This window comes from Chamaea fasciata, unplaced genomic scaffold (assembly GCF_029207755.1).
Source record: "Chamaea fasciata isolate MVZ Bird 193981 ecotype frontalis unplaced genomic scaffold, bChaFas1.0.hap1 SCAF_4, whole genome shotgun sequence".
Lineage (NCBI taxonomy): Eukaryota > Metazoa > Chordata > Aves > Passeriformes > Sylviidae > Chamaea > Chamaea fasciata.
The window spans coordinates 19,520,716-19,535,434 of NW_027094089.1; the positions used below are offsets into that span (position 1 = coordinate 19,520,716).

General features: G+C 43.0%; 1 protein-coding gene across 1 annotated transcript in view; it reads left to right on the top strand.

Annotated features, from left to right (window-relative positions):
- The window catches only part of LOC136288149 (phospholipid-transporting ATPase FetA-like), a 79,651-nt gene that overhangs the window by 55,926 nt on the left and 9,006 nt on the right, over positions 1-14,719 (top strand). The window contains exons 15-24 of the mRNA XM_066180977.1: positions 693-858; positions 1,640-1,828; positions 2,601-2,716; positions 4,100-4,264; positions 5,842-5,953; positions 6,986-7,091; positions 7,920-8,067; positions 10,905-11,088; positions 12,614-12,837; positions 14,205-14,288. Coding sequence (XP_066037074.1) covers positions 693-858; positions 1,640-1,828; positions 2,601-2,716; positions 4,100-4,264; positions 5,842-5,953; positions 6,986-7,091; positions 7,920-8,067; positions 10,905-11,088; positions 12,614-12,837; positions 14,205-14,288 — 1,494 coding nt within the window. The remainder of the gene's footprint in view (positions 1-692; positions 859-1,639; positions 1,829-2,600; positions 2,717-4,099; positions 4,265-5,841; positions 5,954-6,985; positions 7,092-7,919; positions 8,068-10,904; positions 11,089-12,613; positions 12,838-14,204; positions 14,289-14,719) is intronic.

Genomic DNA, 14,719 nt, shown 5'->3' on the forward strand with positions numbered 1-14,719 from the left:
TTGGACTGAGTGCTAAATGTCAGTGTGGAGAGGTCAAAAGGATGATTCCCGTCCTGGAAACTCTGAGCTCATCAGGGATGGGGTGGGAGTCAGAATTGTCTGAGGCAGGCTTGGCAGTCCCTTGCTCCTTGACCTCCTCATCATGGGGTGAGCTTCTGGACATTTCTCCAATGTGTTCCACTCTGCTGGGGCTCCTTGTTTTCTGACAAAATGGGCAGTGCCTGTGGAGTTTAATCTTTATGACACCTGTCTGTCCTATTTTTCCCATATCAGGATTTTTTTCTGGCTTTGGGAGAACATGGCAGATAAGACAGACTTTTGAGTTGTTTTAAACTGGGCTTCTGCATTCCACTGTCACAGGCAGCCTTTGACATCATTTGCATGATGCAAGCAGGCGTGCTAAAGGCAGGCACTTCTTTGCTGTAGGCATCCATTGGCAGGGATCCTGTTGGAGCATTAGCTACCGCTCAGAGAGTCAGTTGAGCTAATTGGTTCTCGGCCTGTCCCGTCCCATGATTATATACCTTTCATGATCTCCCACTTCCTTAGATCCACTGATCTCTGTCATGAGCAGCCAGCCCTGCAGAATAGGGCCCTTCGTAAATGTGAGGAGAGAGGGGCTGTGTTGGGCAGGCATTGGTGTACAGCCATGTGAGAGCTCAACAAGTAATACCAAGCCATGTTTTTTTCAGAACACAGAGAAAGTTGATTTCTCATACAACCCATTAGCCGACCCAAAGTTTGCCTTCTATGACCACAGCCTGGTTGAAGCCGTGAAGCTGAATGATGTCCCGACACACAGGTTCTTCCGTCTGCTCTCACTTTGCCACACGGTGATGCCAGAGGAGAAGAAGGAAGGTGAGGACTGTTGAAGGCACTGGAATGAGTGGTTATGTTCATTCGCACCACAGCATGTCTTCTCTCCACAGAAGCTGTTATTGGTCCTTTTGGCTCCCTGGTGATTTTCTGTAGTGTATGGCTACACATAAATCAGTGTCTTTGGAGGTGTCACATGGGAAGAGAAAGGGCCTCCACTCCCTGTGTGTTCCTGTGGTGGAGCTGACACTACTGCAAACACCACATCTCTGGAGTGCTGAAATTGCAGGTGCCACAGCTTCCCTGAGGTGGCAGAGGCTTGCCCCGCTCTCTCTCTACTCTGCTCCTAGTCCCCAAAAGCAAAGAACATAGAGCACCTATCTACTGGAGACTCATTAGCTCCTCTCACCCAGTGTTTCCACAGCTACTAGGTCAGCCTCCTCAAATCCCAGACAGGATGAAAGCTATGCTTTAAAGGCTAGAATTAATTGACAGGTATAAAGTGAAAATACTGATCAGAAAAATATATGCAGATCTAACTAAAAGGTGCTAAACCCAAGGAATTTGTCCTCTCAGTGGGATGTTAGACTACAAAGTGACTGAAATCGCCAAAAGAATTCAGGGAACCTCTTGCACTGTCTTGGAGGATGGGTTGGTGGGACTTGATGGAGATGTGTGGACATAAGGTGCTTTTTAGTGCTGCACATCTGTGGGTAGACAGAAAAGCAAAGGAATAACTGCTATATTATGTCCTAGATTTTGTAATTTTTCTAGCCCAGAAATAAGTCAGAAGCCACATTACATTTTCTTTCTTGCATGTCAGGTAACTTGGTGTATCAAGCACAATCTCCTGATGAGGGAGCCCTAGTCACTGCTGCTAGAAACTTTGGATTTGTGTTCCGGGCCCGCACACCGGAGACCATCACTGTTGTGGAAATGGGAGAAACAAAAGTCTACAAACTTCTGGCTATTCTTGATTTCAACAATGTTCGCAAGCGAATGTCTGTGATTGGTATGTTCCTTTTGTAGCTTTCTTTCATTTCTGACTTTTTAGGTTCTGGAGCTGTCCCTCATTCTGCTATGATGCATTTTTCTAGGAGAACTCCTTTGCAATATGCTCTGAATAACATTTATTTCTGAGGGACCTGAGATGGGCTGCCTTGACTTTATAATTACACAGCTACAGTGCCAGAAAAATACTTAAAGGAGGCAGGTGGGAGAAATCTCAACATCTGGACCACAGTGATGCAAGCCAGCCTCCTAAAGACACTAAGCTTTTCACTTAGCTTGCTCCCCTCATTACAATGAGGGAAAGACCTTTCTTCCAATCAGCTTTTAAATTATCAGTGAAATTTGAGGAAGTAGGAAAGGAGAAAGCAAGAATGAATTGAGAAACCCACTTTCCCAAACATAAAATTGAGAAATTATTCAAGAAACTTTTTGCAGCCTTTATTAACACTCCAACATGCTCTAATATTTCAGGAATATTGTAATTGTAGTTACAGTTTACTGGTAGCAAAATAGGAGAAGTAGGATCAGTTCCCTAAAAACAAGTTGTTGTTAACTTTTGAGTGAAGATCTGCCTGTAGGCACAACATAGTGTCTGCTCAGACCAATGCACTCTCTTCTTTTCTAAGCAGAGCTTGTCTTGATTCCTGGTTGTTTGCCAAAACCTGGGGAAATTCAGACACCTGTAGAAATTGTTCTTGGTTTTGTTGGAAGGGCTTTGTACCCCAAAAGACTCAGTCTGGGATTTGTAGCATTTTTTTTTCTCCTCCTCACAGTGCGGAGTCCAGAAGGTGACTTGATGTTGTACTGCAAGGGAGCTGACACCATTCTTTATGAACTGCTTCATCCATCTTGCAACTTTCTCAAAGGGGAGACCACAGAACACCTGAATGTAAGAGCTTCCGTCTCAACAACATCTCTGCATTTGATGTTTTCCTTTCCTCCAAGCTTTGTCTTCAGGAAAAAAACCCCAGATTTTAGAAACAGCACTTAAGCACCAATTTTAAGTTATGGAATAGAGAAACAAATAAATTTCTATGGCCTTAGGTCTCAAATTAGTTGCCTATGCATGAGTACCAGGCACCATTTGAACTGCTCCAGGACAGTCAGCAGATTGAGGGAGGTAATTCTGTCCTCCTGCTCTGGTCTTGTGAGACCTTACCTGGAAGACTGTCCAGCTCTGGGATCCTCAACATAAGAAGGACATGGACCTATTGGAGTGAGTCTGTGGCTATGAAGATGATCAGAGGGCTGGAGCACCTCTCCTGTAACTGGGAGATTTGGGTTTGTTCAGCCTGGAGAAGAGAAGGCTCTAGGAAGACCTTATAACACCTTCTAGAACATGAAGGGGCTACAAGACTGCTGGAGAGGGACTTTTTGCAAGAGCATGTAGTGATAAAACAAGGGTTAATGGCTTTAAACTGAAAGACAGTAGATTTAGATTAAATATTAGGATGAATTTCATTACTGTGAGGGTGATGAGACACTGGAACAGATTGTCCAGAGAAGATGCAGGTGCTGCATCCCTGGAAGCGTTCAAGGCTGAGTTGGATGGGGCTCTGAGCAACCTGGTCTAGTGGAAAGTGTCCCCTGTCCATGGCATGGTGGTTGGAATGAGATGATCTTTAAGGTCCCTGCCAACCCAAGACATTCTGTCATTCTATGATTCTGTAATATGGACAAAGATGGCAAATCCAATGCAGGACATTTAGAAGACCTGTGACCTGTTTCTGAAGCACCTTTACTTCAAGCCTGGGGAAACACCTCCCAGAGATGCATTTCACAAATGCATCTTTGCTGTTCCACCAAACACTGAGCTCCACATTGCCCATCAGAAAGCACAGTTACAGGGACTTGCTAAGACGCCATGACTAGGTGTGCTCATGCTGTGCATTTCAGCCAGAATTCACACCCTGAAAATATTGAACCCACATCCAAAATTTGAGGTTGTGTTCAGTGTTTATTTAGGTCTCACCGTTCTGGACCTCTTGTTGAGAAATACAAGCCTGGGAAATAAATGCCTGGTTAGTGTAAAGCTTTAGAGCCAGAATGCCCTTTTGAGTGTTTTTTTCCTAAGGACCATGGATGGCAATGATAAAGTGTTTTAGGATTGCTATTTAAAAATGCCCCAATGTTTGTGGCCTAAGGTGTTGTTTTTCACCTTTCTTCTGCAAACTTTACCAAGACACTTTTACCAGTCTGCATTCTGAGGGTCTTTGTAAGCCCAGGTGACCAGACTGCTCTTGGACCTTTCCGCCTTACCACTGTCTTGCAGGAGTTTGCTGGAGAAGGCCTGAGGACACTCGTGGTGGCCTATAAAAGCTTGGAAGAAGACTACTTTCAGGATTGGATCACGCGTCACCATGAAGCAAGCACTGCCTTGGAAGGACGGGAAGACAAACTGTCAGAGTTATATGAAGAGATTGAAAAAGACCTAATGGTTGGTAATTTAGGGAATCTGGGCCATGCTCTGGGGGTGGCAGCGAGGGTGGTGGTTTGTCAATAAACAGCTCAGTATGACTTTGGTAAACACTGCTCTGCAAACAGCTCAGTGGGCTGTGTGACAGGAGCAGGTCAGAACATGGCAGCCCTGGATGTTCACTGGCACCTCCATCAGGAGCCCGTAACTGGGGTGTCAGCCACCACTGCAGAGGAATGGTTTTATTTTAACTCACGTGGGTGTCAGAGTAGCTTTCTTGTGATGAAGTGACACACCAGAGCCTGCAGTAGATAATGTGGACACAAATATTTCATAGCTATCCTTTGTATGTGCAAATGGCTGATTTATTTTCCAGCCTTTGAAATGGCAGGCAGTGAATAATTCCCAGTGCCCCTGAGAGTGTCTCCTTTGTTCTTCCAGCCCTGGGCAGGATGGGTAGATGTTATCCAAGAACATGTTTGTGTCAATTTGAAATAGAGCTAAACTGTGATCTTCAAGTCATTCTTCTCTCCCCCAGTGTTGTTACAGTTTTTAAATGCCCTGGAGGATTTGCCTGTGTTTTAGAGCCATGAATAACGAATGAAAAGCATGTGTGTGATCTGAGGAGAAGCAATCCAGCTTTTGCACTTGTGGCAGTGCTTTCTTGAAACCCTGGAAATCCTGGCAGAGACCTTTGCTCCTTCCATTAGCTGTACGTTCAGAATGCCAGCAGGGCTCAGGGAAGAAGCAAGTGTGAGCTGAGAAAATGCTGGCCTTTGGAAGCCGTAGTATAGTCTATCCAGCTGGATCAGGGACTACAGTAAAACAGGGGTTGTACAGTTTTGAGGACCCTGTAGGGGAGTTCCATCAGAGCTCTTACCTAGATTGATAATGTTCATGGCTGATATATGATGGCCATCCCAGGATGCCAAAAGGGATCCCAGGTTTTAAGCCAACCTCTGACTTTAATCTTCAAGCAGCAAGAGCTAGGTGGTAGCAGTGAAACCCAAGGTAGCACTGAAACCTCCACATCCCTTTTACAATAGGTTAAAGTCACCAACTATCTCCAAATAGCAGAAAAAGCAGTAACTTAAAAAAAAAAAAAAAAGAAGGTTTGTGTCCTGAGCAGTCTGGCATTGCTGTGTGACGGTATGGACCAGGGATGGGGACAGGTCTGTTAAGAGCTGGAGAAGATGTTTAGCAGCCATGTGACACCTGCAGTACAGCACAGCTGGGTTCAAGTTCCACACCAGAGGAAGTTTGGGAACATGGATCCACAATGTCTTTATCCCTCTATTAAAGCTCTATCTGCTGTGAGGGGAACACATGGAAAAACACAGACCTGTAGCTCTGCAAACATTCTTGCAAATTTTTTTCATACATATTCATAATCCATCAGAGCCTGGGGGGATGAGAGCCCAGAACATCTGCAGGATCAGGGCTGTACTCTGTACAGTAAATTTGCTGAGGAAGAATGACAATCAGTACAACCTTATTCCTGGGGATTTCATTTGTGTTTGCTTGAAAAATTAGGTTTAATACTTTTTCCTTTGGTAGCAGTGGGAGGACTTAACCAGCTTCCTGCCATTTCTATTAAGCTGCTAGGTGCCACAGCTATAGAAGACAAGCTACAAGATGGAGTCCCACAGACAATTGAGACTCTTGCCAAAGCCAACATCAAGATATGGGTTCTCACTGGAGATAAGCAAGGTAAAGGCACTACAGCTTTGGATGCTTCTCTTCTCCACTGGTGGGGTGGTTCTCCTAAGACCTGTGTTCTCATCCTTTGAAAACTGCACGGAGGACAAACTTACAGGGCTTTGCTTCATTGCCAGCTATACAAAATTTCAGCTAACTGGAATTAGACTGTATGATGACTGTAGCTTATGCCTGTCCTTAATTTCTGCCATGAGGGTGGAAGCAAGGTGAAGGCAGCATCCTTTGCCTTTGGAAAGGTGACAGTAAGCATCCCATAGTCCTTGACATAAGCTGTGAAAAGGTGTCACCTTCATCCAGTTGATCATTCAGGTGAAGAAGGTGGAAAAAAATCTTGTCTTGCTTTCCAGAAACTTTAATATTAAAGTGGATGTTGGGTGCATTTCAGTTAGTTTCTGGCTCTTATCATCCCAAATAGAAACAGAGGAAACATAGGCTTTTGGAGGTGGAAAGAACAGCAAATTGACTCCAGTGAATTCTTCTGGAGACATAGCATTTTCACTGAAACAATGGTGTTTCAGGGAGGTCAAATGTGTTTGCAAATGATTTCATCCAAGACATGAGCAGAGAATTTTTGAGAAAAATCAAACATTTCATCTTGTCGTGTTCCAAATAGTTTTTCTATAAAATACAAAAATATCTTTTTCAGAACTTTATGGACAAAATATCATATTCTTTTCCAGAGCTGTGGTTTGAGGCTTTTCTGGAAGCAAGGAGAGGGCAAGTTAAAAATCCTGAAAAAAATTTTTGTCAACATCAAATGTTTTTTATTGCTCCAAGTATGTTGGTCAAAGGATTTAAGCTTTTTCATTTTGGTAGACTTATTTTTTCCTGTGGTCTTGTGAAGTCAAATTTGCTTCTACATCCATCAAAGTGACTCTTCCGGCTCTCTTACTGTTTACTCTGAAAGGTTCCAATCTCTTTTAAGTCAGAAAGAGAGCTTGTGTCATGTGAACAAAAAGGCCACAGAAGTGGGTGAATTTGGGGCTGCTGAGATAGATTATCTTCCTGGTTTATCTTTCCCAGAGACAGCAATGAATATTGGTTATTCCTGCAACTTGCTGAATGATGACATGGAAGATGTTTTCATTATTGAAGGCAGCACATCTGATGATGTCCTGAATGAGCTGAGGTAAATGGCTGAAAAACAGTTTCAGTGCTGTGCACTAGCACTATTTGTATTTTGTATCATTCCACCTTCTTTTTCCCTGTCGGCTTTTCTTGCAGTTCATTCAGGGACTTTAGATAAGGAGGGCTGTCTCCCTGGAAGATCGAGAAGCTAAACACAATGTAGAAATTTCCTCTGAGAGTAAATGCTGAAGCTTCTTGATCCAAGAGCTCAAATTAAAAAAAAGGTATAAGAAAGCAGAGTCAGATAGGGAGTATCAGCTGAAACTGACCAGCAAGTGATCCTGATCCACAAAGGCTTTGACTCCTGGTTTGAGCTATGCCATTGCTGTACTGCTGTTGCCATTTATTCACATTGCTGTCCTTTGTCTGGATACTTCTTTTGGCAGTATATGAGAACTTTCTGTCCTCACCTCCTCTATAGACATAGGTTTTTAGGTAAAAGTGGATAATGGAAAGGTTCGCAGTCCTTTTCTCTTGGAGTAGATGGCTGCCAGACAACATGCAAAAAATTGGATATCCTTTGGGATACCATCCTTCGTGACACTCAGATGGTTTGTTTGACTTAAAATCAGCAGAAGTTAAGCAACACTGGTTAGAGTTTCAGAAATGTGGATGATCTGTGCAGACAGAAGCAGCAGCTAAACAATGCATATTGTTTTAGCGAAACAGTAAAAATTGGACTGAACTATCAAAGAGAAGCATTCTCTTTTTTTTGTCTTCACAAAGCTGCTCTTTGTGTAGCTGTATTTGTATTTGCAAGATTTTCATTATTTTCCTGGGTTTCTTTTTTTTTTTTTTTTTTTTTTTTTTTTTTTTTTTTTTTTTTCAGGAATGCAAGAAAAAAGATGAAGCCAGATTCATTTCTGGACAGTGATGAAATCAACATTCAGTTTGAAAAATCTCCAAAAAACCAAATAATTATACCTGACGAGCAAGCAAATGGGGTGTACGGCCTGGTTATCACTGGCCACAGCCTGGTAAGGAAGGTTCAGAGCCTTGCTAGGGATAAGCTCCCTGAAGAACTTATTGCAAGACATAATGGAAGTCTGAAAAATGCTTTAAAAATTCAGCTTTAGAGGACAAGGGGGTTTTTTTCCTCCACTTGAAGTTTAGGTTCTATGGTTATTTGAGATATCAAAGGCGACAGACAGTGTTTCAAAAGATGTTTCAGGACCAGAGAACAGTTGGCCTTGATCTTTGGTGAGCAAGAGGGATAGAGTAGCTGGATCATATTTGATATCTGGAAACATTCTAGAAAAATAACCAGGTTTGTGTTTGCAGCAAGAAGATAACATAAGACGTGTGTTTCAATGCCAAGGACATATTCTATTAAATACAGCTGAAAGCAGATATGCTTAAATTATAGGATATAGATCTATGACACAACTTATATATTGATACTCTCTTCCCTGATGTTCTTACAAACTGAAGCAATACACTCTAGATGAAATTGCTAAGTGACAGATAAAAGACTGCTTGGGAAGCGTGGCTCTGAAGGGCTCACTGTTGATCTAAAACAACAACTAGCTGTCATCTGCAGAGGGTTATCCTGCATCTATTTGATGCTCAGTGTTTGCATTAACTGCTTAGAAAGAGAGCAGGTAACATCATGCTGAGAGAGAGTACAAAGAAATCTGAGTCAGGCATGGTCTGGAAAACATAGGGGGAAACGGAGTCAGTTGGGATTTCTGAGCCTGGAGAATACTGATCAGTCTTGGTAATACTCTTCAAATTATCACAGGTAAACAAATGTCCTGTTAACAGGAATTAAACTGAGATAAGAGAGTTCTGGGTGAAATGTCTTCTTGGTGAGAACAGTGAAACTCTGCAATAAATAATCTATATTAGGAAATTTTTTAGAACCAGTTAGAGGAAAGAAAAAACAATTTAGATCAATTCAAACCTGTCTGTGAGGAAGGCTTAATTTATGTCAGATTTCTTTATCTGTTGTATTTTACTTTCCCAGATCTCAGTGAAAGCAAATAAACATATATAGAAAATTTAGGGAGGTGCTGCTTTCTAGAAACAAGGTGCTTCTGTTCCCTGTGGTTGCTACCTTTCTTAATGACAGCCCAGAAATTTTCACTCCCAGCTCTACATCAGCCCAGAAAATTACTATTAAGAAACTCCCATCTTTCTCTACTTTTGGCTCGTGCGCATGTATACAGACCCCAAACACTCAGACAGTGCCTAGTATGCTTTCTTCTTCTTTTACACTCACTACCTCCAGGGCCATAATCCCCTTTAGATTCCCATTGCAAGGCAGACAAGAGGTCTGTCAGGTTTGGTCCATGTGCCTTGCATGGACATCAGCTGGAAGCCCCTTGCCTGTTCCTACTCCATCCCTTCAGCCTGCAGCACAGACCCTGAGTGCTCTGCTACCAGAACTCCACAGGCAGTGATGGCAATGCTTTCTTTATCTTCCTGGAAAAACACACACTCACCAACACCTTGGCAAGGGGATATGTCCCACACAAAGAAACTCATATTTGGGCTGTGTGGGAGCAGCCAGTAGATTAGACATAATGAGTTTCACCAAGATTATGGCTTTCTCCTCGGTGGGGACCACAGGGACAGTATAGACAAATCTAGATGTCATTTATTTATTTCTATGAGCTTGAACAGCAGTAGCAGTGTTGATACTGTCCCACACACAGCACCTGCTCAGTGCTCTATCCTTGCCTGCAGAGGGGTGGGAGGGCAGTGCTGGGCTATGCACACATCTGGTGTTGCCTGAACAAAGCAGTGAACAGAAACTTGTCAGCATCCTTAATGGCATCATCATGCCAGTTGATTTGTATGCGGTTGCACCATTAATATACAACATGATAACGTTTTGCTGGTGCTGTGCAGCAAGGATGTTGAGGCAAAAGCCATCTCTGACTGCACTGACCAGCAGTACTCAGGTTGAACCATGAAAAGGTCTTTTGTTGAGCAAGCCTGCTGCCATGACAGAGGAAAAAGGGGACACTGGTGACTCACAGCTCTGTTTCAAAAAGAAAGAATACGTGATGTAAGGACTGTCTGCCTTACACAGACAGGGCAGTGGGCCTGCTCTAATGGCTCTGTGCAGGAGTGAGCCTTGTAGATTCCTTCCGTACATGTCTGCTAAAAAGAGACAACAAAGAACAGAGCCAAAAAGGATGATCTGAAAGAAATATGAAAAGCTCACACTGCTCCCTCCTCCTCATGCAGAGCTGGAGGGGTGACTAGACATCCAATTATCTCAGTGCTTCTCAAATAGAAATAACTGATTTAAAAGGTCAGCACACAGAGTAAAGCAGCCTTTTCCCTAGTTTTGTGTTTTGCTTTGTCATGCCCGCCTGAGCTTAACTTTTTACATGTGGGTTTTTTTAATTAAGCACTTAATGAATTGAAATTTTTCCTATTTATCTCCCAGAGATTAAACAATAATCCAGTAGGGATTAGCAAAGGCTATCTCACATGGAGATACACATGGTTGTCTCAGGCCCTGCAGCAGCTTCCTGCTCTTGGTGTTTGACACTTCTGCCCTCTGTCAGGTTACATCAGCCAGGGCAGCTGCTGTGCATGCCCCGCTGTTGTTCACACCCAGCTGTGGTGCATACCCAGCTGTGGTGCATATCGAGATGTGGTGCACCCAAAGTACAAGCTTGTAGGTGTAGGGTGCATGGCATGATGTGCAGTGTGGATGCTCCCTCTGACTGGGTGGATGGATTCACCCCCATGAGTGTAAGAGTCTGGCTCAGCTGTCATGGCCACCTCACTGCATCCTCTTTGTCATGCCAGGAGCTTCTGCAAGCCTGCCCTGAACACTCCCTTTCCTCCTTTCCAGGCTTATGCGCTGGAAGGGAACCTGGAGCTGGAGCTTGTGAGAACTGCCTGCATGTGCAAAGTGGTGATCTGCTGCCGGGTGACTCCCCTGCAGAAGGCCCAGGTGGTGGAGCTGGTGAAAAAGTACAAGAAGGCTGTGACCCTTGCAATTGGAGATGGTGCCAATGATGTCAGCATGATCAAAAGTGAGTGATGGCCAAGAGCCAGCATGCTGTAGCAGACTGACTCAGGTATTTTCTCTCTGAGATGGGCTAGCCACAGGAACACATATCTGAGTGCCTCCTGTACCACCCTCTTTGTAGAAACAAGTGTCTGTGTCCCAAATTTTGGCAGATCTCTACAGACCACTCTCACACACTACAGGTTAGTTGTGTCTCCTGCCCTCTGGGTCACAGTGGGCTCTTTCAGGAGCTAAGGTTGCATCAAGTCCCTATTTTTCTGTTTCTACCTTAGAATGGACAAAATGGTTGGTCTTGGTGATCTTCCAGGTCTTTTCCCAGCTAAATGAGTATGATTTGATGAAAAGCCCACAAGGGCTGTGATGTGTCAATCCATGTGTCTGCACGGCCACCATCACAAGGGCAATGTATATAACAGTTTATATCATAGAGCATAACTCAAAGTAGACATAAAATCTTTGTGCCTGTAAATATTCTGTATAATATTACGTGGGGTGCTTTTTTCAGCATTTCCTTGTGTTAGGGCTGTTTGTTAATTATCTCCGTTGAGTTACAGATGATGGGCTTCCAAGCCTCTCCATCCTTGAGCGTCATTTCATGCTGCATTACCTCAGTGAATTTATGAAAAAAAGTCCTAACTAGGCATAATTAAATTAAGATTATTCAGAAAGACTTATTGCTAATCTTCCTTGTGTTAATTTGCAAGAATTGATTAACTGGAGCCTTTTAATTAAGAAAGAAAAGGCTAAATAGAGAGCTTCAAGGGAGATAAGTCAGGCAGTCAGCAAAGAAAGGAGAAGAAAGTTAAAGGGTACATAATAATTAGAAACTAACCCACTCCCCCCGCAAGAGAATTGAGACTTTGGGATTTTATCAGCTCAGTTCAGTGGAAACCTCTGAATTTAGCCAACCTTCAGCCATTAAGATTGTGTTCATTAGTTAAAGCTGTATAATTAGCTGCCACATTAAACTTATGTCCATGTTTAATAAACGCAAGTTGCTATTAAAAAAATATGTGACTCTTCCATCTAATTATTTGATTGAACTAATAAAGCCCAGAAAATGTAAAAAGGCTACAGTCTGCCTTTTAGCACAGTGTCTGAGAAACTTTAAAATGGTTTGAAGATTTTGCCTGTCTGGGATGATGCTTTAAGGCTGCTAGAAGGACATGCACGCATATAAATAAAAGTCACATGTCAATATAAATTAAAGTTATTGTTTCATAACAGCAACTGTTATGAACAACAGTATTTGTGCTGCTGGAAAGCATTCAGAAAAAAACCATAAACTGTCACTGAACCTATAATTTAATTCAAATAATAAAAACCCATTTAAGGGAACTGTATGACAGAGCCAAAATCATAGTGATGCTGAAACAACTAGTGCACCAAATTTTTTTTTATTTTTTAATAACTTTTCATTCTAACTTTTTATGAAAGCTAAATTAAAATTTAGAAGGGAATTAACAAATTTAAAAAATGGGGTAGTGAAAACTCTGAGTGTAATGACGTGATCAACCCTCTTGTCACAGCTGCCCACATTGGGGTCGGCATCAGTGGCCAGGAGGGGATGCAGGCGGTCCTGTCCAGTGACTTCTCCTTCGCACAGTTCCGCTACCTGCAGCGCCTGCTCTTAGTCCACGGACGCTGGTCCTACATCCGCATGTGCAAGTTCCTCAAGTACTTCTTCTATAAGAATTTTGCCTTCACCTTGGTGCATTTCTGGTATGGCTTCTTCTCTGGCTTCTCAGCACAGGTAGGTCCAGCTTTGGTTTTGTCAGGGACATGGAGATGGTCAGAGGGCAGCACCTCTCCTGTGAAGACAAGCTGAGGGAGGAGGCTGGTTCAGCTGGCAGATGAGAAAGCTTCAGTGAGATCTTAGAGCACCTTTCAGTACCTAAAAGTGCTACAAGAGAGCTGTAGAGGAACCCCCTAGCAGGGCCTATTGCAATACGACAAAGGGTAATGATTTTAAACTAAGCTTAGATTGATACAACAAAGAAGTTTTTTGCAATGAAGTTTGTAACACACTGACAGAAGTTGCCCAGAGAGGTGGTTGATGCACCCTTCCGGGAAACATTCCAGGCCAGGTTGGATGGGGCTCTGAGCAACCTGACCTAGTTGAAGATGTCCGTGCTGATTGCAGAGAAGTTGTTTTAGATGAATTTTACAGCACTCTTTCCAACTAAAACCATTCTGTAAGTCTATATCTAGCATTTTGAAGCAAAGTATATGGAAATACTTTACAAGGAAATCAACTAAGCAATTCCTCACACCTCCTGGGCAAACTCAGGTCTCTCTTCTTCAGCCACATGGGTATAAAGCAGATATTGCTGCCTCCATTGTGCTGCTGCTGGAGGATGTATGCCTGGATGCAGAACATATATGTTAAGAATCGTATAATCATTAAGGTTGGAAAAGTCCTCCAAGATCATTGAGTCCAACCATGAACCCAACACTGCCCATGTTCACCACTAAGCCATGTTCCCCAGTGCCACATCTACAAGTTTTTTAAACACCGCCATCCTTTCAATGAAGAATTTTTTCCTAATATCCTATCTAAACCTTCTCTGGAATTTAGGTGCATTATGAAGCACATACGTCGCTTGCAGGATTTTCAAAAGTATTCAAAGTGATTACAACCATCAGCTGATGACACAGATTAGAGTTTGGTGCAGATCTTGTAAGATCCATGCTTGTGCTGTTAGCATATTTGGAGCAAGCAGTTTAACCCTGAGATGCCTGTGGGCATCAGGAGCTGGCAAGAGGAACACATCTAGAGTGAAAAACTGGTGTTGGTTCATGGCAAACCAGCCTCCAACTAAACACAGACGTGGGGAGTGCAGATACCCAGGGGCTGAGTGTGCAGGGTGGTGCAGAGGGATCCTGCTCTGGCTACAGCCAGCAATGGGTGCTGAGCAAACTGGGCTGGCATAATGTGATCCTTCCCCTGTTTAGGGATGCTGAGCTTGAGACATCTCATCCCTTTTGTCTCAGTAACATCTCAAACCAAGTTGTTGCAGCAAGTAATTGCATATACTTTCAAAGAAAGAGAAAGCACAGCTTTTTGCTAACTTCATTTGCTTTGTTTTTGTTTTTGTTTTTTGTTTTTTTTTTCCCCAGACTGTCTATGATGAGTGGTTCATTACACTTTACAATTTGGTATACACTTCTCTCCCAGTGCTAGGAATGAGTCTCTTTGATCAGGTACTGTTTCTGTCATCACTTTGGGGATTTTATTCATAGCGGTTTTGTCTCCAGATGCTTTGAGCTGTTCCATGAAGCAAAAGCAGCCGACCTTTTGGCTGCGTACTGTGGTGACTCCTGAAATAACATTCTGACAATGAGAACAAGAAAAGGATGCACCAGAGAGAAGGTGTATTCCCTCCTAGTCATATGATTTGGGTTTAGTTAGTCCTTCAAGGAACAGGGAGTTGAGATAAATATGATTAGGATGATTTATCGTGTAGGTTTCAGTGTGTGATGAGATTTTTGGGTTAGGTTGCTGCCTACAGCACCAGCTGCCATTGCAACCCTCCCCTGGAGCAGTCATACCCTACTACCTGTGCTCCTGAAGCCTGGCAAGTGAGTTCCTAATTACTAGACAAAACAATAATTTACTGGGTTTTTGAAACCAG